The sequence below is a fragment of the Watersipora subatra genome, chromosome 3 (genome assembly GCF_963576615.1).
Source record: "Watersipora subatra chromosome 3, tzWatSuba1.1, whole genome shotgun sequence".
Lineage (NCBI taxonomy): Eukaryota > Metazoa > Bryozoa > Gymnolaemata > Cheilostomatida > Watersiporidae > Watersipora > Watersipora subatra.
Window position 1 is genome coordinate 51,506,516 of NC_088710.1, and position 25,896 is coordinate 51,532,411.

General features: G+C 35.2%; 1 protein-coding gene across 1 annotated transcript in view; it reads right to left on the bottom strand.

The window, feature by feature from the left end:
* Positions 1-13,369: 13,369 nt before the first annotated feature.
* The window catches only part of LOC137391444 (dynein axonemal assembly factor 9-like), a 54,552-nt gene continuing 42,025 nt past the window's right edge, over positions 13,370-25,896 (bottom strand). Inside the window, exons 23-31 of the mRNA XM_068077922.1 lie at positions 25,608-25,814; positions 22,192-22,338; positions 20,502-20,709; positions 19,526-19,695; positions 19,311-19,408; positions 18,627-18,704; positions 15,104-15,267; positions 14,926-14,991; positions 13,370-13,977 (exon numbers count right to left, since the gene is read on the bottom strand). Of these exons, the coding sequence (XP_067934023.1) occupies positions 13,780-13,977; positions 14,926-14,991; positions 15,104-15,267; positions 18,627-18,704; positions 19,311-19,408; positions 19,526-19,695; positions 20,502-20,709; positions 22,192-22,338; positions 25,608-25,814 (1,336 nt within the window). The 3' untranslated portion in view covers positions 13,370-13,779. The remainder of the gene's footprint in view (positions 13,978-14,925; positions 14,992-15,103; positions 15,268-18,626; positions 18,705-19,310; positions 19,409-19,525; positions 19,696-20,501; positions 20,710-22,191; positions 22,339-25,607; positions 25,815-25,896) is intronic.

A 25,896-nucleotide genomic window follows, 5' to 3' on the forward strand; every position in this document is an offset into this window, starting at 1 on the left:
GTTGAAACCGTATTATAAACCTTTTCTACATATTTAATTTTGAACTGCTAGATGCGCACAAGCCAATTTTATGATTTTTGCAGCCACTGCTTTGATAATCCAATGGCAAAACTCTCAAAAAACTGAATGCTCATTTTCATATGTTCTTTTTAGTTGTTACCAATTGGAGACTCAGGTTTTTCTCTTATCTGGTGTCCAAGATTAAAACTCATCTAGAGAATGCTATAGATTTAGATAGAATAACATGAGACTGTTTAGTCAGCTATTCACATGAAGAAGATAACTTACAAGATGTCTTTGTATCTTTATCAAAGTTCAGGATGTTCGAGAGTTCTTCAATCTGATCATCTCTGCCATAAAGCTGACTGCCTTGGGGCAAACCTAAACTTCTGTAGAGCTCATTGAGCTGCTCTTTGTCTTGTAATTGATTTTTCCACTGAGAAGACAACAAAATTCAGCTATTGAAGCATAAAGAACCTGATAGTCATATCTGCACTACAGTTATTCCTTGTAATTGCTATTCATCTGCTTGCAAGCATGAGCATAAGAAACTCCTAGTTTGCTTGTTCATATGTTTTATAGTTTGATAAATTAAGCCTCACATTTCCATAGTTTACCGTGTAAATTAAAACTACTTTCATAACTTAACTATTTACACCCAAATAGTTTTTGTGAATTTCCTGCTTACAAAAACGCTTTGAACGTTTTTCTGATTAATTTCACTTGTTTTATAGACCATAATTGCAGCGATTTTACAATAAGTTGACGGGAGCGCATATCCATAGTTTATAAAACCAATCAATGTCCATTTACAACGATTTGTTTAAAAAGTTGTAAAAGTGAAGTTGTTTAGAAAGTGTAAGACTGTATCAGCAAACTCGCAGAAGTCGAACGGTACTATCAGTCTAGGTAACTGCTAGACAGTAAAGAGTCAAATGGCATATAACAGAATGGACTACCAGATGAGCGATTGTGATTTACCTCAAAATTCATTGCTCTGTTGTCCTTAAAGGTTGTCTTGAGTAATCTACAACAAGCAAGACGCAATGATACTTGTTTCACCAATGCTGTTAACAGTACTATTTCATTACTCCACCGTCACTAGCCTGCAGGTGCTTTTCTCTTACTAACCTGCAGGTACTTTTCTCTTACTAACCTGCAGATACTTTTCTCTCACTAAGTGACAGCTACTTTCCAATCACTTGGCTGTTGATACTCCTATGTCAGCAATCTCCCGGCAAGCCACTGCTTTCACATGATCTGATAATTGCACTTTGCTTAGTAAAACGATGTTACCCGATGCCGCTTGTACACAAATGCTGTAGTAGAAAATCAATGATGTACTCTCCCATAAAACTATTGACATTTGATCAAACCTTTAGTGACAAAACAATGCAAGTTATGGTCAGCAGCATAAAGAAAAGACTAAACAATAGCAAGTGCTGCTGATGTGTGTAGAGCCGGCATGCAGTTTCGTTGTGTTTTAACAACCATTAACCTTGACTAGCCATCAAGAGCAGCAAAGGCAGCAAACGATAAATAATAACATTGCAGTGTATCATGCAAAAGCTGTTTTCAAACAAAAAACAGCCTCCCAATAAGGTAAAAATAAAACAGTATTTAAATTTGGTTACTTAGTACAGCAGCTGCAATGATTAAATTATATGTCAGCTATGTAATTTTTATTCAAACAGTAATGATACTTCATACTTATCAACTTAACTGTCGAGATTTTTCAATGAGCCTCATTCTTGAGAGGAGTTTTTGTTGTTCCTTTTTAACGAAAGAGATTCTTATAAACATTTCACATCCCTGGTGTGACAGCAATTGTCTGAGACCCAAGCTTATATAGGCTTATTTAGGAAGCCTGATTTGAAGTATTATGTGCATGATATACAGGGTAGATTCGAAGTAGGCTGCTAGTATTTTATAAATGGCTTCATACACAATACATGTGTTGTAACTATGGCAACAACATGGAGGACTAAAATGTACTGGGAGTATTTCAATAGTGTATGGTAAGAAAGTAATTATAGTAACATCACCCCCTTTTTAACAAAAATAAGACAGATTCAGGGCTTCTTCCAGCTTGATTTTTTGCATTCAGAATTCCTTATTTTCATTATCTTTTTAATGGGTTATTTAGGGTTATGGAGCATGGACAACCCAACGGCAGATAAAATCTTAGCTGTTCTCAAACTTTTCTTATCCATTGTCAGGCAAGAAGTCAAGTTTTCATGACATTTAAGCGGCAGCAGAGTATTTGGCTGGTTCAATTGCCGCAAGCCAGAAATATCATATCAAGTGACAGCCGAAAATTATAGACGAATTATATAGTTGTCATGTTATGAGTTTCGCTTAGTGCTTCAAAAGAGCTTTCACTTAGTGTAATATCTAATCATATCTAACCAGAGTAAAAGATACACACTGACTTTGGTAAAGCAATTTGCATTCATTTGGTGACTCTTAGTTTTATATAAGAACATCTCCGCTGAAAATAAAACCACAAAATCACTTTTCAACCCGTCACGCTTGAATTTGAAACTCGATTGTGAGTTAAATTAATTCTCAGCAATCAATTCAAAGTCAGCATCCTGGTGCCGACATGATGTACCATTATAACCAATGACATTTTAACTTTATATCAGATTCATCTTCCTGTCTATCTTATTTATATCTGTGAGAAAGAAATAAAAACGAATGAAATGAAGTGTAGAAAAAGACATCGGATTTAGCTAAGTAATGTTTGCTATGATTATTACAAGCGAACATTGATACAGTAGCAGAACACTACTTGGTAAATAACTGCTTTGCAAAGATGACTAACAATTGTTTTAGTACAACAAAAAGTATCCGCACTGTTTGCTGAATAAACAAAGATTGTGAATCTTGATGAGACAAACTCTGGAAATTTCAAACTCATCCAGAATTCACTGAATGTCATAGTTATAAACCACAATCTCTAGCTAATGATAATATTTACATTTCTTTCACCAAGAACAGGATAGCCAAATCTCAGGTGGATACACATAATATAGCCTTAAGCTTCATTGGTGAACAAGATTGATCCTGCAGCATGTAATGTTTCCCACACATATAACATAAAGCTACCCAAGAATATTATGAAAGAGCATTTCAGGAAGAAACTGAAACTAACTTTTTATGTACTTGATTGAAAACTCTCTATTCTTTGATTAAAAAAAATTCCGAATGTTTCACAGTTACTATTTGTACACATGATATTGTGAAATTGTACATACCCAAATATATCTACAAACCGGAGACTGGTAATAACCAGTTTGACCACTCCATGAAACATCATTTTGGTGTACAACATAGTCTGAAAAACGTCTCGTACACAAGAAAAGTAAACTCACTAATATAAATACCATGATATAGAATAGTCTACTTCACACATAACATATACGTTGTGAAGTACTAGTTACTAGTGGTTTAACACATGCTCTTCGTGAGAGTCTGCGACTGTTTACGTTGTACAATCCTCAAGTGTGAGATCAGTGTTTTACAGGAAATCGTAAGATCATTATCTCTTCTATTGTTGTCTCATACATTTGGAGTCTGTCTATTTATAGTTTTATGGAAAACACATGCAAAACAAAGCATAATCACTGTGTTTACAAGTCTTGAATAGGTTCGGAGTTGCTTCCACTCTGAATCATAAAAGCTTTAAAATCCAAAGGCATTTGATGCCATTTCGCTTCACTGAATTTGGGTGAAGACATTTGCTGTGAGAGCACTATTCTTGGAAAAATTTATATTGTGCAACTCGATATCATTTGAATGGTAAGGTGCAAACTCCTGGGCAGCGGACAACTCCGAACCCATTCAAAGCATGGAAATACAGTGTACTACTAAACCAAGAGCCTAACTGTAAGATTGTATGAGCAGTTTATATAAATGACTGCTAAAGACTACATGACACTACATGATGCCGGCCTGTTATTTTTCTCGTCAGCAGCTTCATGTTCTCTCAAAGTGGCTTCTGTGTCAACTTTTTCAGGTTCCTTTCCCACCTCCTTTCTCAAAAGTTAACAAAAATGCTTTACGAGATGACACCATCGAAACGGGTGACCGACATCGTCCAAACGTTGTATTATACACTAACTTTATGGTAACACTAGCGAAATGCTCGGCATTGCACAGGTAATAAAAAGACATTTATCTTCAGAAAATTTCTTTTTAATCAACTTATTTAATTACCATTCTAACTTTTAAATGAAAGTGTTTGTTTATTTTTGTGTGTCCGGCCAATACATAATTAAAATATTTAAAAGTTCGAGACATAGCTAAAACATATTGTTGAAAAACATATCTGGCTTCTTATGCTACATGTTCGTTCAAGGTTTACAACAGCTTATAAACAGCGGCAGGTAATGTAGTTGCTAATGGCTAAGTTTCTTTACCAATCAATTTGAGTAACTTAAGCTAGTTTAAATCTTTTCTATAATAAGAGCTATGTCAGTCTCTCCGAAGCCAACTTTAGAAAAAATATTGCGTCATTATCTTTCACGCAATCATGATCTTCAAGCATGCTAGATGAAGCGCGAAGTGTGCTATTTTAACCAATCGGCATTAAAGATTGGTAGTATGTGCACAACTATTTCATATAACTGCAAGTATGTCATTTAGTGCAGTGGATAGCACGCCTGTTTGCAGAATTGAAGTTTCTGAGTTCAAATCCAGTACAAAGCGGTTTTTTCGTGGCTAGATTTTAATTGCTATGACCGGACGAATGACAAACGACAAAGATGATTTAATGAAATTGACAATGACAAAATTACAAAGAAATTGTTCTCAACCTCAAAACTGCAACCGCAGACATACCATAACAAAAATCATACCATAACAGTAGTGTAAGTCAGTAAGTAGTGCAGTGTCTCCTGTTGCATCAGTAGGGAGACAACTTCCTATTACCATGATAATTAAACAGTAGGAAGCTAGACCACAGTTTGAAATCAATGTTTTGTTCTTTTCTAGAAAACTTTGATCACGACATCCAGTTGTCGGCAGCAAAGTAATAGCCTCAGCATTGAACTATCTTTTGAGGTTGACTTGCAACAAAATTCACATTACAGTTATTTGGTATCATAAGATTCACCATGTCTTACTCTGTTGTAAATATATAAAAGTATAAAAAAAATATCTCAAAATATATGGAAATGTGATTACAAGCTCTTAAAAGCTAAAAAACTAACAGTTAATCGCAGCCACACAAGACCGCCGTAGTTTGGTATTCTGGACCGCCGTATGCTTTCCAAAACGGCTCAAATGGGACGTGGTTGTTACAGGATGGTTTTTGTTTACACTTTCATGCAACCTCATTCGTCGAAATATTTTCACAAATATACTTCACGTACCTATTCAATAAAACCATGTCTATTGATCTTACGCGTCTATTTTATCATCATTGTAATGCTGTCACTTTTAGCACTGATATCTTATAACTTACAGTAAAAAATCGTTAAACTTTTTAACCTCAGCTCGAAGGTGTACATATCATTGTCTGATAATCATGACGAGCCTGTTGGCTACCTGTGATAATCGAAAAGTGCTGCAAAAATTAATTGCGAAGTATTGGGTCACATGATCAGATTACGACTTGACGATTGAATCATGCTGAAACAAAACTGTAAAGTAGCGAGCATCTATATTTAATACGGGGTCTTCGGTAAAACCCGAAGTGTTTGTCTAGTGCTACGAGAAGTTTTTTAGTGGGCTTTTTATTGGCCTTTCAATACACATGAGAACATCACATGACAAAACGATAACCAAACTGTAATGAGTGCGTCAAATAAATAAACAGATTCCAATCTACGGGCGGCTTTTCGTTTTTGAGCTTTTAAGGGCTTGTAATCACATTTCCACGTATTTGGCACCCACAACACAGCAGAGTAAGACATGGTGAATCTTTTGATACCAAATCACTGTGATGTGAATTTTGTTGCAAGTCAACCTTTTACCACTCGCTAGTAAGCTTACTAAAAAACTAATAAAAACATCACATAATATACAATTTTATAGCAAATAAAGAAACTTTAGTTTTTCACTTTACCTTTTTGTCTTGATGTAGAAGTTTCTTAGAAATGTTCTCATCTAGGCTACGTAACTGAAGACTCTTCGTAGTCTTTTTTTCATCTTCACCTCCGACAGGCTTCAACTCAACTTGACTTGTTACTACCACCTTTACCTTGCATAATATATTAATACTCTCTTCATAATGCCACGTAAGTGATAAAAGATCATAATGGTTAGAACTGTCTGGAAAATATTTTACTAACCATTCAAACATCTTCAAGCTTTGATCTAACTTACTGAGTGTGTTAAAATTTTCATATGAAATGTGACTGAACTAATGAGCTGGTATGTTGAAGACTTTTTATTATTTATTAGAAGCAACATTAAAATAAATTTGAATTAGAATAAACTTCATTAGATATAGTGACGCTATGCTAGAGGGCAAATATTAGATACAGCAATACATAGAGATGATGTTGATGATGTCTTATATATTCATATAAATGATAAGAGAACAATTTCGTACCATTATGATTTGCTATTAAGTAATATAACTTGGTCTAATACAGCGGACTCCTGAGTTATGGTGTCCCTGTCTTATGGTCTTGTCACCTTACGATATGCAACACAAAGTTGTTCTGGCAACTCGTTATGGCATTTTCCCCACCATACGACATCAACATGTTTCTCCAAAATTCAAATTTGAACAGCATCGCTCGGTCTTTTTTGTTGAATTAGTTTGAAAAAGGTTTTAATAAAGTGGGCTGAAATTTATGAAAAAAAGCGAGGCAAAATGCGCCAAGCTGGAAACAGGTAATAAAGAATTAAGATGATGACAAAATTAAAGTTACGTTTAGTAAAATATTAAAACTTAGCTTTATGTATCTGTTTTAAATAAGCTAAATTCATTTAAGGTAAATTCAAAGTTTACGTTATGTTACGTAGCGCCACAGAAGTCTAGTGTACCGAACGAGTTGCTCTCCAAGTCTCTCACAACGCGGTTAGCCAGTACGTCTGTCTGAAAAGTGAGAACTTCATACAGTACTGTACATAATAATGTGCATTTTATTGCAAAGCATAACCACTGAATAGGTAACTATAGTTACTAAGGTTACTATACTATGTTGTTACTAATTTGTAATATGTACAGTATGTAAATAAAATTTTGATGTTTTTATAGTGGGGTTTGCATTAGATAATTACTATTATAGATGCCTATTATTACCCCTCCATATGCCATTTTTGCCTTACAATCCCAACACCAGAATGAGTTAATGCCGTAGGGCGAGGTCCACTGTATGGTAATATTTCTACGCATAGAAAAGGTTACGATTCTAGTGAAACACAGAAATATTATGATATAACAAAGTATGGTAATCCTAAAAAAAACATCAGGTATGATACAGTATGTTATGATATCAAAGGTTTAACTTTACCTGCAAACCACATTTGGGTGATTCTTGCACAGACTTATTAAACACTTACATGTATATGTGAGCACAGGACACACTTCTGTAATATATCAAGTTTAAATTGTACCTTGAGAGAATATTCCTTTTTGGCCTTTAGCAAAAAATTGAGAAACTTTTGTACTTCCTCCAACTCACCGTTATCCATCACAGATGAGAGATCATCAAAGATAAGGATGAATGAATCTATAATAAAAGTGTGACACTGATTGCAGGGAAACAATCACAGGGTTGTGAGAACCTTTAAGTAACAGAAGTGTGTAAAAGAGCATGGCATATATATAAACATCGTGATATGGTAACTAGGATAAAGCGAAAGCACGGTTTTAGACAGTTGTGTGAGCATTTAAAATATTTGACAGACCTCATTGTTTGGAGCTACATACATTTCCTATTTAACTCCGCGATATTAAAAATTGAGCATTGCCCTGATAGTATATTCCTTCTAAAGTTGAAAAAGCAATTCTTCTATTTTCTAAACAAAGTTTCACACAACAAGACCTGAACTAATAGATTTTTGAGTATCATATTTAAAAATGAAAAAAATAATGCATTTCTCTATAGCATGTGTTTGTGTAGTTGATTCTCTATTAATGTTATTTACTTACGGTGTTTATAGCTGATAAAGTATTCCCGCAGTAATCCCATCATGTGCTCCTTGGAAGCAGAAGCAAACAGATCAATCGCAGGATTCTGTACCAGCTTAACAAGCACATCAGAGAGAGTTGTTACCCGCTGAAAAAAGACAACTCTTTAATAGCCTCACTTATTGGCTTATACATTATGCTATTGACTTTGAAGGAAAAATACCAAAATGTAATTTGAATGACCTGATCGGGGACAGTAGGTCAAAGAATCTTACATGGTATACAAGGACTTCTAGTTTGATTGATGTAATAGCATACGAATAGTGTGCAGTGAATAATAATCACAACAGTAGTTACCTATTAACAGCCATGTAATAACCATAAATACCATAGTCATCATACAAGGGATTGGAAAATATGTGTCACAGCATGTTTAGGTTTTATAAACTAGCATTTTTAAAGGTGAGACTGTTCGTTTACTTATCATTTCTCTATTTATTTATCATAATCTCATATTCTACATTTATTACATCTCTTGTTGTCCAACTCCAAAAATTTTTGTTTTTTTCGTTAAAACTTTGAAAGTAGCACGGAAATAATTAATGACTGTCTCAGGCTAATATTAGTTCTTTATTTAATGCGGTCTTCATACTTTGAAGTACATGTATATAAAACACGGTTTACATTTACGATGGTAGATGAACGACTAGCTTTAGGCTAAAGGTTGCGCTCTACGCGCACAATTTTTACACATTGCATTTGTGCTAAATGCAATGCGTGAAAGTATTTCTCAGCCAAAAAATTGTTTGAACGTTAATATTAACAGGTTCAGTGGTGCAAGAGAAGAGTTGAGGTCAGAAGACATTGTGGAAGGTATTGGACAGCCAGGAGATGTTTGTTCCATCGAAAGCAACAATTAGAGCACAGCTATCTGAGCAAACGATGCAAATATTTTTTTCTTAAAAACGTTAATTTTTGTTTTTGCATAGAATATGAGTATGGTTCATTTATGTCACTTGTTCATGAATATCTATATTTGTAGCATTTGATCGATTATCTTTATATAACTTATAAATTTGCAGATTTATAGCATATTATTTAATACCATACTTGCAGTTATTTTAACACGGCTTACAATGGATCGACGCTCATAACTCCTCTTCTATTGCACATAAACAGCAAGTTCTAACCGTAAACTGTAGTAAAAATATTGATGAGTGCAATGAGCTTTTATGCAACATTATTAAATATAGATATAAAATAAAATTGTCTTCAAATTTAAAATTAAATAAAAAATGAAAGCTCAAACAAATTGCAAAGCAGTACACAGGCTATAATATCATCACAGGTTAATTGCAAGCAATAGATATCAACTGGTAGAAATATTTTTCAGTTTTTCAATGCATATTTATGAAGAGATCGTTGACAGGGTGGAGCTATGTTAGCAGATTTATTGCATCCAAAAGATTTAATATCACTCCTCGAAAGAGAGGGCAAAATGTAGGCAGCATTCGCTTCGCCCATAAACAGCTAAATTTATCTTCGCAAAATTCAGACGAGCCATTTGAAAAATACAACGCCAGCCTGTATTTGAACGCCACCTCTAATTGACCACCACTATAGAGGAAGGGTTAAAAAATAGAATGTCATGGCGTTCAATTGGAGGTTTTAGGTATTTATTATTGAGTAGTAGTTAAACAAGACACCTTAATTAAGGTAAAGTTTTGGGATAGGTTCTCTTTGCAAGTTAAGCCAAAAACATTAGAAGAATGACAATTTAATCTCTAATATCCTCAAGATTTTCTTTCATTTATTAATTTTTCATTTCAGTCTGCAACATTCAAACACTTTTTCCAATTAAAGACAACATTTCCAAAGTTTGTTTCAATTTCTATAAGATTTCAATTGTTTAAACAGTTCAAAATAATTTGTTTTCACATTACAACTCTCTGTTGTATATTGGATTTAGGATTAATAGACTACATTTGTTTAGGTGGTTTGTTATCACTAAGGTCTAAGTACTCTGCTGACAGTTAGCTGCAGGTGCTCTTCTGTCACTAAGCTGTAGGTACGTATCTCTCAATAAGCGGGAGGTACTTTTTTCTCGCTAAGCTGCAGGTACTCTAATGTCACTAACCTGCAGGTACTCCGATGTCACTAAGCTGCAGGTGCTCTGTTGTCACTAAGCTGCAGGTACTTTGATGACACTTGGCTGCAGGTACTTTGATGTCACTAAGCTGCGGGTACTCTACATTCATCTAGTTGCAGTTACATTATGTCATTAACTTGCAGGTACTCCGCTGTAGCGGGGTAATTTGCATTTTATGCACAACATTGATACCCGAGAGTATTGACATAAATACAATGAACAAAAACTAATACAGTGCTCTTTCATATACAGTAACTATTGACTTGGTGCTCAATGTACTTTTAATAGGATGCCCCAATTCAAAATGTACCAGCCAATCCAGTTACCGATTATTATTAAAATGTTAAAAACTAACCTGGTTCAAACACCGATTCCGATCTTTTGCGCTGCATGGATAATTGTCTATTTGATGACAAGATATAAATGTACTTTGTTGATCATATTTATTTATGAAATATATATATTGTCTTTGTTTTTTCATGGTGACTGCAGCAATGACTTCTGCTTCGTCAGGTAGATCATCTAAACAGCTCATGATTGGTCTCTGCATGAGGCAATCTAAAGCACACTGCCCTGTCATTTCTGGATCATTTAGAGCTGATTGGAATGATCGGCAGAGCAATCCAGAATCTGATTCTTATCTTGTAGGACTTTTCTCCATCAAGTGTTTTTCACTTAACTGTTTTTCTTTTTTGTGGGCCATATACTTCTCTGAGATCATGATAGAATTTCTTTATATCGTTGCAATCAGCATCAGCCTGGAGACGGTTTGATTTTCCCTCCTACCGATGTGACTTCAGTGTTTTGGTGTAGGTCCCTATTGCTGAAGTTTGTTCCTTAGTGTTACAAATTTTGCCTTGTTTGCTCTGGTGCAACGTGACAGATAACGACTTTGTGCAACATTTCATTCTTCAAGCAGCTGGTTTAATTTTACATCTTCTTCTCTGAACCAACCCTGGTGTCTCATGGATGGTCTGTCTAGTACCTCATATGCTGCACTCAAAGCCAGACTTTTTAAAGTCTCCCATCATTCTAAATTTTAATTTTTATTTTCTTCTCTAAGCCTTCTCGAATCTAATTGTCTTTTAGCTTTCAAACATTTAGCTTCTTTAGTGGTGTCAGATGGATTTTTCTAAATTTCTTTTGTATTATGATTGCTGTAAACACGGGTGCCCAAAACATATCTCTGGTCAACTTGTTTTGCAATGACATAGTCAAGAAGGTGCCAATGCTTTGACCTTGAATGCATCCATGTCGTCTTATGATGATAATTCTTGTGTTTGAAGACGGTATTGGCAATGGCGAAATTATGCTCTGAGCAAAAAGCAAGTAAGCCTACTGTAGAAGTTCACTGTTAGAGTTGAATTTTCCTAGAGCTTGATATCCGATAGCGCCTAGCCAATTCTGGTGATCACATCCAACCCTTGAAACAAATTCACCTGCAATGAGCAGCCTATCTGTATCCATACCTGCCAACTCTCACGCATTATGCGTGAGACTCACCCAGTTGCCCCATGCCTCACGCATCTCACACCCGTGTCACGCAATTGCCCCTTTTACCCAAGCAAACCTGTTTTTTGCCCCAATCTTCAACTAGTAACCATATACTTACTACTAATAAACAACTATGTATAAACATATTTGTGGCATTCTCATCGATCAATAACCTCAACCTCCATGACATGTAGTTTCCATATGGAGTTATATTATCTTTCGCTGTAGTGTTTTTATACGCTATGAAAATTTACCCCACTTATCAAATCCTCGCCTTTTCATTGCCCCCAAAATAGACTCTCACTCCTTTCCCCACTCCAGGGTTGGCAGGTCTGTCTGTATTCCATCTGTACCAGGGATGCTTTTCATCACACATCCCAACCGATGGTAAAAGTCCTTGGCTTCGTCAGAATTTGTCATAGCGGGAGATGAGACGCTTATGATAGACAGGTACACGCTCCTTATTAGTGGCAGGCGCAGAGTCATGATCCTGTCGCTCACTGCGATATGTATTCAAATACTGTGCATGTAGCCTACACGTACTAACAACTTTAGACAAAATCAGTCAATGCTTATTGTAATTAGTAATTACTGTGAGTGTTTCCCCTCTCTTTATTCAATATTCAATGTATAAATATATTAATGAAAAGAAACAAAATGGGTTTGCAGCACAACTAAAGGAAAGGAAATAAGCTATCAATATGACTATTGATTACCACAATAAATATTGCTCATATATATCGACATGAGAGGATCGTCTGCTCAAATAAGTTCCGCATTGCTCGTAAATGTGCATTACACGCGTTCCTACTTTCCTTGTTTGTAATTGGCTGTAAGAAATTGCATTATTGTAAATGGGAAACGTGACACGTATTATTTACATCCTAAATAAAACTCGACATTTTGATGTTGTTGATATCGTTGAGCCATTTTGACGTTGTTCAGGCAATGGCCGTAAAACAAACAGTGTAATAGGCAAGGATTCATTAGGTGAGTGATAGAAACTTGAAGTTCACGATCTCTGTTAGCGCGGCGAGCTAAAATACTGTTATGATTATTTTAATTAGAGTTTTTCAGCAGCTATATTATCCTGTGTCAGGTCTCTTGTGTCGATTTGGATTAACATTTTACATGTAAATTCAGTAAGTTGCTGTATTGCTTACTACATAATATTTTGAGTTGCTCAGAGTACTCACTGGTTTTACCACCACGTTCAGTTCCTAGGGGTGGAATATCAGACTATGATTTTTGATTTTCAGAGTACATTGTTTACATAACTCCAAGAGACGGATGTTTATGTTTTACAGAGTCTCCTTTGTGTCTTATATGTTTTGTTGGGTATATATAGAGCAACATAGAGCAACAAGTTTTTAGTCAACGCTCAATCTGACCATGCACGGAGATATAGAGGGTGCCAAGCTGTCAATTTTTTATTTATCTACGTTTTCCACTGAGAAACCTTCTAAACCAAATAAATGCTATTCGATGCAGGAATTCTAACTTTCTATTTAACCCCTGTGTGAAAGACAAATAATTTTGTCTTGTCGAATTAGATTCAAAGGCTGTTCTCATCACAGCTAACAAGAGTTTCTATTTTAATACTATTCTATGCTACATAGTTGATCTGCGAAAAGTATCTGTAGATTTGCTTAAGGAAAGATCGGCCAATGCCGACCTAAATACTTACTCCCCATATTAGTACTGATACCGGAATCAGGGCAAACAGCAGAAAAACAATCGGAGTTAGGTTATTGTACAATTTCTGACAAATAAGTAAATGTAAATCGTGAACAAACACAAACATGGTGCAGTGCTTGCAGACCCAGCATTGTTTCAATTGATTTTACAAATCAGAAAATGTAGGCAGTTAATAGAAAGTAGTGAAGGCGACTAACAACCAAATGCTAACAGCACGAAATACAAAATATTTCCCACAAAAACGGACGCTTGTAAAAATAGGCGCTAACGAAGCAGGTAGTCTACACAGAACTATAGTGCCACACTACTGATAGCAATAATTGCACTGCTCTATCACTCATTCATATTATTCAAACAGATCATCATAGTGCGTGCTATCAACTTTAATGTTATATTCTCGAATGGCCTCATTCTCCTTGTCTACATGCTCTTGGAGAAACTGGTTAAACAAGGGATGTCTGTTACTCCGCTCTCCCATCATATCAATGTACTGACTACCGTTGTAGAACCAGCCGGAAGGCAGCGCTGCCAGGTGGATTTCTTGCTAAAATCATAAAATACACTCTCAGAGCAATTTCAGTAATTACTTTGCTGGTCTGGTATTTTTTCAGTTTTTAACCATATTAATTCCTGAACTGAATACAACTTATTGACAACGCATGTTGTAACCAATAGATCTGAGGTACATATTATATTCTTATAGTAAACAAGTCTATTTTGCACTGAAGGAAATACCGAGTAAATAGCCTACTTTACACTATTTATGGTATAATTGTCGATTGTTAGCGTCTTAGCAATCACATAAAGTTAATTAAAATAGAGCTTCAGTCAGACATGGGTTAAACTTTTTAACTATTGAAATATATTAGCAGCCTGTATGTTAACAATGCACGTATGAAAGCTTTGTGAACACATTAAGAGTGCACACATAGAAACACTATAGATATACATGGTCAGACAAAATGATCACGGTCACATTTCTAAGTTCAATAAAAAAATAGGCGAGGAAACAAAAATTTTTTTTAATGTTTAAATAGTAGATGTAATGCAATGTTGCTTCAATTGGTTTTAAAAATTGAATCAGTCAAATGGCATCCATTATTGTTCACACGCTGTCAAAGGTGTGCACTCAAGTTGTCTATAGCTAGGCAGGTCATTTCATCTGGAATGGCTGTAATCTCCTGATTAATTACATGTTCAAGTTGTTGAATGAATAGAAGGCGATTACTGCATAACTTTAACTTGACACGCAACTCATGATTTTGTTGCAAGTCAACCTTTAACGCATCAACAGGTAAGAAGATATTTTTCCATATTTTAATAGTTGTTTGTATATAGCCTATTAGAATTCAACTCTTATGGCGTATCACAGATTTTCTCGTATGTTGAGCAGTTGTATGTTGAGGTATGACCGTATTATTAAAATATGACACGTTGGGTATAAAAATGAGGCCTTTCATCAGGGAGCCACAACTCCAAAAGGATAACTCACGTGTATTGCATTTTTAGTGGCTCTGTCCATGCTTTCAATTGTTATATATTCTTTCTTCTGCGGTCTCTGTAATTCATCGACACTTGTTGAAAACAATAACAGACGTGTTTAAAACTGTCGATATTGGTAGGATGAAGTGAGTTGGTGAGATTCGTAAAATGTCAGTTATTACACTCACCAGTGGAGCGCACCGTCTCAGCATTGATTTGAGTTTGCCTTCGTCTAAGGAGAATCCTGTAAAGGAAACGAACCCGTCTCCAGTACTGGCTCCCTGCTTTGCCACCTGGATTTTAGTTGAATTACTGACAGGTGTTGATGTCAAGTCATACATTCCTTCAAATCCTTCAAAATAAAATGCACACCATTACAGCATCACTGGAGTTTCGTGCTCGTGTATTCAAAATGAGCCGATTCGTTTTGAATACATGAGCACAAAACTCATTTTATTAAAATGAGTCGACATGCCAGGTGTGCCTCAACGACTCCATAACTCGTTGAAACACACTTGGCATGATAATTTTGCTTTTATATATTATTTATACATATTACTAGGCATGTATATCATTTATACATATTACTAGGCTTATATATTATTTATATATATTACTAGGCTTATATATAATTTATACATATTACTAGGTTTGTATATTATTTATATATATTACTAGGCTTGTATATCATTTATACATATTACTAGGTTTGTATATTATTTATATATATTACTAGGCTTGTATATCATTTATATGTATTACTAGGCTTGTATATCAATGATACATATTACTAGGCTTGTATATCATCTAGACATATCACTAGGTTTGTATATTATTTATATATATTACTAGGCTTGTATATCATTTATACATATTACTAGGCTGATTACTGATGGTCAAATTACAGTTTAATTTACATATATAAATCTCAAAGTTTGTCTGTCCTTCGTCTGTCCAGCTATAGCGATTAAAATTTCGGACTGATAAATGTGCTTTGTACTGGATTTGAACTCACAAAGATTACAACCACAAATTTGTAAACACGTACTTAACCACAAGGCTAAGCTGTTCTTACCATTCCCATTGATCTTACCATATACTGCATACCCTTTTCACAATGGCACACACTAAGTTATTAATTAATACAGTGCGCCCTTGGTCACGATGCACCTGTTATAAAAAATTTTTTCGCCTTGCTATATGGAACACAATTTTTTTCACATATTTCCGCACGTGGACGAATTTTTTTCCGACTTTTTCTGCTATGCGATATCAACACAAAGTTCTTAAAGGTTGACTTGCAACACAATTCACATTACAGTTATTTGATATGAAAAGATTCACCATGTCTTACTCTGTTCTGTTGTAGGTGCCAAATACGTGGAAAGGTGATTACAAGCTCTTAAAAGCTCAAAAACGAACAGAAAATCGCAGCCACACGAGACCGCCGTAGTCTGGATTCTCTTTCCAAAGCGGCTCAAATGTGATGTAGTTGTGAGAGATGGTTTCTGTTTACACTTTCATGCAACTTTATTCGTCGAAATATTTTCACAAATATACTTCACGCATTCAATAAAACTATGTCTATTGTTCTTATGCGTCTGTTTTATCGTCATCGTAATGCTGTCACTTTTAGCACCGATATCTTATAAATTACCGTAAAAATTCGTTTAATTTCTTAGCCATAGCTTGAAGGAGTACATATCATTGTCTGATAATCATGACAAGCCTGTTGGTCACTTGTGATAATCGAAAAGTGCTGCAGAAATTATTTGCGAAGTATTGGGTCACATGATCAGATTACGACTTGCCGATTAGACCAAACCGAAACAAAACTGTAAAGTAGCGAGCATCTATATTTGATACGGGGTCTTCGGTAAAACCCGAAGTGTTTGTCATAAACTAGTGCTACGATAAGTTTTATATTGAGCATTTTTTTTGGCCTTTCAATTCACGTGAGAACATCACGTGACAAGACAATAACAAAATTTCGTGGCTACGTCATCGAAATAAAGAGATGCCAATCTACGGCGGCTTTTCATTTTTGAGCTTTTAAGAGCTTGTAATCACATTTCCACATATTTGGCACCTACAACACAACAGAGTAAGACATGGTGAATCTTTTGATACCAAATAACTGTAATGTGAATTTTATTGCAAGTCAACCTTTAAGAAATTAATATTTGGCAGTCGATCTACTGATTACGACGAAATAACAAAGATGCCAATATGCTATTTGCCAACATCCTTCCCACAATGCCTGAAAGAGATATACAATGCTCGCTATCTCAGTTTAGCATTATAAGTTATAGCAAAACGAATTTGAAAATATATGTGATAAAATTTTAGCTTATAACAAAGTTGAAGTTTTGTTTAGTTAAAATACACATTAAAATTAAGCTAGTATGTGTTTAGTAAGCTAAATTCATTTAAGTTAAATCCAATGTTTATGTCATACATCTGTCTCAAAAGTAAGAACTCCCACAGTATGCAGTACATTGTAATGTTACGCTTTCTTGCAGATCATAACCACTAAATACAGTAAAACAACTGTAGTGTATTTAGCAACTTTAGCAACCTGTAGCTACTAAGGTTAACATATTGTTGTTAATAATTTTTAACATGTACAGTTCGTATATGAAATTTTGATGATTTTTACCAGGGGATTTTTGCAATAGATAATTACTATGAGTTTCTATACCACCCTATATGATACTTTTGCTGAAACACTGAAACGAGTTAAAATCATATAATTGTATACCAAATAATTTTTCATAATAATCGCAGCAAAACAACTTGGTTTAGCCATTACTTGCTAATTTGTTTACCTTGACAGTTGTTTTATTTTTTCTCTCAATTTATTTAAACTGCGCAAAACACTTTTCTCATGATATGAAGTTTGTAAGTTACAATAGTAACTATTGTTATGTGTTAAACAAAAATAAATGTTCTGTGCAAAGACTTTTTTATGACCCGAGCAATGCTGGGTATTCAATTAGTCGTGTATAAATATAGCTGAACTGTGTTCACACAGCTCACTGATCTGTAGTAGTTTCTACATTAATAGAGAGAGTTGAAGTATTTCTAGCAATTGGTGTCATTTGCTATAAAGCTTATATTATGTTACAAATTATATCTGGAAATCAACTAGGTGTAGTCTCAAATACTTAGCTTGTCAAGAGCTATATAGTTGCATATAGCTTGCTATATAACTTATATATAACTCTGCTTATACAGTAAATTAACTCTAGTAAAATATGCTGAATATAGAACATTAATATTATCTCAAATAAGCTGCAAACAATTGTATTGCCTGAAATTGTCAATAAGCATTGAGTGTCAGTGTGGAAGTTGTCCACCATTGTATGTTTAACACGTACTGGATTCTTCAGCAAACAGCACTAATTTTCTTTTCTGATTATCAGTCTAATTTGCAATAATAAAGATAAACTTGGGAAATATTTTGAAAATGTTTAATAATTGAAACAGAACAAACTGGACGGTCAGATGGTGGTTGGACTAGTTAAACTTACTAATTTACAATAAACTTGTTTAAGAGTTGTCTCCACACCACAATAGTTCATGATCGTGAGACTAGATTGATTGCCTGAATGTGGAGCCTGTAGGCTCTCTATATACCTAGACCTAGTTAATGTAACTTCAAACCCTGCCAGTTTCTCATCTCATGACTGCTAATATATTCCAACTAACCTTGTAAGTGACACCTGCCACAGATGTAGAGAACTGTTTCAGGTGACACAGATGCTCCCAGGTCTGTGATGTGTAGGTCTGTACAATAGATAGATAAACAATAGATGCACCTGTATGTATTTTATATGACTTCTTTTACAAGCAGAGTTTTTGAAAACACAGTTACCCCTGGCGCGATGAGATTGGAAATGATAAGAAAAAAAGGTTTTTGGCGCTTACAGCTTCCCATAAACCTTCTACAAATATTTTTCGCCTGATAGCACAAAATCAAATACACAAACTGAAACAATGTATTTGGCCTTAGTCTGCCATGCTACACACCTTTTGTCCAGCACTAATCTATGCTACAGCTATTGCCATCTGATAGTGTTTTAAAAATTAAATATGATACATTGTTTTGAAAATTTTAAATTAATAGCTTTCAAGTTTTTTGTGAATTACGAAAAGAAAGATACATGTGTTTGTAAATTTTATAAATATATCATTAAGGAATAGGTTTGGTGAATCTAGTAGAATAAGGGGAACAATCTCACCAGCTCCTAACATCACATCCTTCTAACACTCATATCGCATTGCATACAGCAAATATTTTATGATTTTAAATATATTTTAGTATATTTGTTCAGGCAGTTAGTGTGCAAGGCACCATACTATGAAGGCAGTCTAAGAATGGTCAATACCAACCTCTGAGCTGTGATATTAGCTGCTGCTTGACAAGAGGCTGTCTTAAGCTGAGAATTACAGTGTTTAGTCCGAGCGACTGACCGCAAGGATGAGTCTTCCTATAAACCCACAAAGTTTCTTCAATTTGAGGAGTTTCAATTACAAGAGCACAAAACACTACTGAACAGAGGGCAAAGTGCAAAGGCGTCGGGCTTTGATACCTAGCTGATACTCACTGCTGCCATAGTATTCTGACTCGTCTCATTTCCTGTTGCTCAAATGCGACAGCAGAAAGGATGAGCTCGATGTCTTGGCTTCTTGTTAGTGCTCCCTTTTCCGTAACCATAAAGTTCACAGAAGGGTTGGCAGCCCTCACCAGATTTTGAACTTCTAGCAACTCATCTTTCTGCAGTATGACAGTAAATAATAAAATTTTTGCATTTTGAAAGCTCTAACAGATTATAACTCGATACATGCAACGGCACTCTCAACATCAGCAAGGGCAAGCACCAGTAAGGAGTGCTGACTTTCAAATCATGCAAGAATGCTGTAAACTGCTGACCCCTTACAAATCTATACAGACTTTCATTTTTGTTGGCCCGCAGTTGAGAGTTTAGCAATGAGCATTCCTTAATAAAAATCATAGTGAAAAGGTCACCTTGTCATAAAACTAGTACGTTCCAAATAACTATATTGCATAAAATAAAATTATTTGTACTTGAAATATTTTATCACGTATCTTTAACTTCTGGACAATTTTAAATATTTGTTTGCAGAACAATAAATTAATATGAAAATAGTATTAACAGTTATCTAGATAGCTTGCTAGCACCATTAATATGGATGTTCAGCATAGGACACTATGGCGTAACACATATATCACATGTTAACATGATTAGCCTTTAGAGAGCTAAACCAGTTGTTGAGATGTTTTTGCGCACTATGAGCACACCACATAAATGTTGACATAAATGTCAGCATTGGTAACATTTATGTAGTGTGATAATATTGTTATACGGAACCACTAACCCCAACATCTTACAGTGTGACTTATGTGTCATAAATTGGCAACTGTTTGACAAACGGTGCTGATGTCCAAAATAGTGCATGACTATAATCAACTCAAATAGAATTCGTCCCCTCCCACATAACTCTACTAGTAAAAGATATAGCAACTAGAGTGTGCAAGCGCTGGCTAGCAACGAATATTACCGCATAGTCTGAAGACGTTGTGAGCACAATATTGTTAACCCAGCCATTAGCACATTGGTTGAGAAGACCAGGAATGGTGTGGTGGCCTGCAATAAAACAGTTGTTGGGGTCTATGCAAGTGGTAACAGCTCCAATAGTTATGCAAGCTCTTAACTCCTTGTTTGGGTGGTTCTGTATCACCCCAACCACTGACTGAATATCTGTGTAGCTGCAAATAAAAACATCTACATCTTTAATACTATGCTAATTTATTGCCTTATCAAACATCTATGCGCATTTTTACAACATATTATAGGTTAACTTTCACATGACAAGAAGATGACAAACAAACAATATAGCGCTGACAAATTCCGCTTCATACAGTAATACCTCAACATACGAGTATCCCAACATACATTGTACAAGAAACTTGAGATTTTGAGCAAAATCTTTGCTTTGAGATACAAAACAAATTTGAGATACGAGCATACAAGGCTGAGTTTAAGAGGCCGTTCACGAGAACACCACTGCTCATCTTTCTTGTCGGATCAGTTTGCAAAGTTTTAAAAACAAAAAAATGAAGACAAAATTAGAATTAAATTTAGTATAAGATTAAAACTTATTATCAAGTGAATAGTAAACTAAATTAAGTTAAAGTTTATGTTATGTAGTATCTTAAAAGTGTAGCGCACCGAACATGTTGCTGTCAGGTCTCTTAGGCCACCATTACCTGCTACGTCTTTCTTGAATGTAAGGACTCCATACAGTACTGTACATAATAATGTTGTTTTATTGCAGGTTATAACCAGTAGATAGGTATTTGTAACTTTGTGAATGTAGATGGTGAATTAGAACCAAAAACTCGTTTTTCTATTGTAATATCTTGTTTTTAGGAGGTTGTTGAGAGTGTAGGAATGGATTAATTAGTATTTAGTTATTTAAAATAAAAAATAATGTTTTGAGACACGAGATAAGTGACATACGAGCTTGGTCCCAGAAAGCATCAAGCATGTATGCTGAGGCATGACAGTACTTGCACCTCATCCACTCACAGCAAACTAAAGAATACCATCCTTTGAGGAGTACTAAAATGCTATGAATTGTCTCCTCCTAAATACATGCAACTGGGAAATTCTCAGATAAATATAACAAATTTGACTTGAAAATTTTAAATGTTGAAAGAGGTCTCATAAAATAATGCTAATGCTTTTGGTAGGTTCTTTAACATTCCCCAATTGAAATCGGACACTTCAGTGCAGGCACATCACATGAGTAGACAGCACATGAGTAGACAGCACATGAGTAGACATCACATGAGTAGACATCACATGAGTAGACAGCACATGAGTAGACATCACATGAGTAGACAGCACATGACATGGGACTGTCATCAGAAACTGGTTGTAGAGTCTAGCTCTTGTCTTACTCTAGAAATAATCTGGGAACTCCTTGTTAATCAATAGGTAGATCGCTGATGAGCTAAGGAAAGCAGCTATTAGTATTAAATCAGTTAGCCAGTTAAATCTATTGCACAGATAGAAACTTACCAAACCCAGCGACAATTACAGTTCAAACCCAATTATAGTCATGATGAAAGCTTTTGATTCTATTAATACTGCCTACACATCTACAAGCACACCTTCAACACTGTTTCTTATAGTCAACACAAAAACAAAACTAACACTTTTGGAATATGTAAGAATCGTCTTACCCTGGAGTTATGATGAGCATACGTGACGACTTGGTACCCGTGTTAGACTTGCGGCGTAGAGCGTTGTAGACATAGCTCAAAGAGTTCTCTAACTTAGAGGCATCAAAAACGTGACTGGTTTCTGGTGTTTGTTTATGAATGACCCATCTACAGTAAGATGTCTTCAAATCTAATATTTGCAATAGGTTTTCAACACATTTTTCACATGTTACACATTTTTGCTAAAAAATATTCTACATTTGTTCCAAAATTTTTAGCAAATCTCTCAGTAACACTCGATATATTAAATATGTTACTGAATAACAGTCTGTATCTCTAGTGAAATTTCAGAGCTCAATGGCTAAGAATTGCTACAAACAGTTTGCACCCATCACATTTCTGTTAGTTAAAAAATATACCTTCTGTGTCTCATGTTTAGCTTTCATATAGGTTCACATTTTGTAATGAAAATGATACGTAGGCTGACCAATAAGGCAATATATTTTTCTTCACTTTTTTACTTCCTGTTATTAACATTTAATTAAAAATTCTAATTAATTAGTCTTAGAATTAATTATATTAGATTAATTGCATTATTATTTACATTAGTTAAAAGCGAAGAAGTTGCAACATGAAAGGCTATTAATGGAAAACTGTAACAATAAGACCCTTTCTGACACCACTTTTATGATTCCCAAAATTGAACTGTTGGCTGCAAAGTGAACTTTCCAACAATTGGAACACAGTTGTATATAAATTACGCACTACTATACTATGAACAATGACTGCTTTAAAAGACAAATGGTCAACAAACAAAAGCGGAGAAGCTCGGGCAAAAAACAAGTGAAACTGAACAATAGAGGCTAAGAAATACATAAACAGAAAGAAGCGTGTTGGATCAGCTACATAAAGGAAATGATGATAAAGCCCTAGGTACACTTTTTGTCTCTTACCCTTTGCCAATACTGTAATTAAGTAGGTGTGAGAGGGTGAGAGAATAAGGCAATATGCAACAGATTGTCATATGTATCACGATGTGAGATATATAATAGATCTCACAGTACAGCAGTTGGCTCTGTTAGCGCTGCATAAGGCAGCATATAAGAGAAATAATGACACTGATTAGACTAGACTTGCAAGCTCAGTTGAATAAGTAGCGGAATGAAGGAGTTAGTTGATGCTATGCAGATGGAAGGAAAATATTACATGTGGGATTACAGTGCCAATAATAATAAACCTACACAAAGTCCAAATTAAATATTCTATTTAAGCATAATCAAATAATTCTCAAATATATAGCAATAATACATGAACTCCTACCTTGAACATTTATGTAACTAAATAAAAACTCAAGAAATATCTTAAAAACTTTTCATTATAAATTGAACTTATTTAAAAAAATGATTGAAACTACAACTCTCTAGTAACACATCATCCTAAAGGTATGGCCACATTTGTCGAAATTTTCGAAGTTTTGGCTGAAATCCCGATATATCTAAAAAGCACGAAAATATTCGGCCGAAACTCACAGAATTGTCAAAGCTGTGCATCCCAATCGTTGATGAAACACTTTCAATTGGCTGAACAAATTATTAGCGAACGTGATTTTAGCAGCTTGCGGGATTGGTGTAGTTTGATACACACACAACGACACGCAAGAAAAATACCAATGCAATTTAAGACAGTCAATACAATGCAACTGATTAGATTGCCTTAACCCTTTGGCTGGGTTAAAGCTCCGCAAAAACACCTGAAAGTCGTGTAATTTATTTTTGAAATATCAATAAAATCGGTATTCTATGAACATGCATAACTCAAACTGAAATTTATTTCATTTAACAAAATCTTTTGTACATAAACATTCATTTACATATGTACTATTACAAAAAGGCTACAACTATGTACAATTTTCCCTGTATGAAATGCTTGAAATCATTCCTTTCGGTAGAGTCCAACGCTACATCGTAGCCGTGCGAGCTACCTAGCCTGTCTTGACAAACTGTTGTTTTTGCGGAGTTGTTCCCCCGTCGAGGAGGCGAGCAACACAACAGCTTGTCACAAGACGTACTGCACCTGATGCATCAGCTGCACTGAAAGGGAGTTGTTCTCTTTGTCTATGCGGCTTGGCTGCAATGTTATGGCGGTCGCTCCATTGGTAATCATAACAGATTTTGCGCAAAGATTTTTGTAGAAAAAAATAAGATTACTATGTTTAACCAAAGACCAGTCTCTGTTGTAAACGTTAGTAGAATTTAAGAATAAAATAAGTTGAAGATAAAATCTATAAGAACAAATATAACTGACTGATACAAAAATAGAAATAAAAGTGACTGAGCGCACAAATAACAACATGTTTAGTCGCTGTTGTTGCCTAAGTTCTCAAGTTCTACTAAAGTTTACTGCAGAGACTGGTCGCTGGTTAAACGTTATAATCTTATTTTTTCTAAATTTTTCATAAGTTTTTTCGCGAAATTCGTTATGATCACCAATGGAGCGACCGCCATAACATCGCAGCCAAGCCGCATAGACGGAAGAGGACAACTCCCTTTCAGTGCAGCTGATGCATCAGGTGCAGTACGTTTTGTGACAAGCTGTTGTGTTGCTCACCCGCTCGACGGGGGAACAACTCCGCAAAAACAACAGTTTGTCAAGACAGGATAGAGCTACCATAACGATCAATTTTCTGTGTATATTCAAAAGTCCTAAACGTTTACATCACTTCCATCATCTGAATTATTTTATACTGATGAGACAAAAATCACTAGCCATCGCAATATCAAATAAATTTTTATTTTACCGTTTTGAACTTCAAGCCGATGTTGACTGGTTTCTCCAACTTCGAGTTTTTTTCCAAGTAGTCGCAATTTCTTTAGCTTTTAGCGCAAGGCAACACCTCTCAGATAATCATTTTATATTGTAATTCGTCGACTAATATCTTGTTGATGATATTTAAAACTTACTAGCGTCCATATCCTTTGTTTAATGTTCTAGGCGACAGCTTTATAAACGTTTACCAAAAGCGACATAAAAGTCGTTTAAAACGACATTTTCAAATGACATAAACGACATTTTTGTCGTTTCCCCAGCCAAAGGGTTAAAGAAAGCCCCTTCTAATCAGTTGCATTGTATTCACTATGTTCAACTGCATCGGTATTTTCTTGCGAGTTGTTGTATGTCTCTCCGGACTGTACCAATCACAAAAGATGCTAAAATCTCCCTCGCTAATAATTTGTTCAGCCAATTAAAAGCATTTCGTTAACGATTTCGGTGTGCGTGCACAACTTTGACAATTCTGTGAGTTTTGGCCGAATATTTTTGTGTTTTCGAATATTTTCATATATTTCGTGATTTCTGCTGAAACATTCGACGTGTGGCCATACCTTCAGGCTGCAAGTTCCAACAGAAAAGTGACATCGAGATAAGAGAAAAAGGCCAACCTGCAGCGCTCTTGGGTAAGCTTTGTAATGAAGTTGGCTACATTTTCTTTGTAACTGCCGGGTACTCCACTTATTATGCTGATTGTAAGCATCACAGGTCTCTCCTCTAGGACAATCTCCTTGTGACGGAGCACAGTGGAGAGATCACTATGGCTGAGGATCTGATCAGGTGATAAGCAAGAGCTTGCTGAAAGGTGGTTCATAAACCTAAAGGCACAGAGACTTGGTAGTAAAGTATGTGGAAGCATGCATGTGAAACTATGTGTAAAAGTATTGCAGATATTAGGTC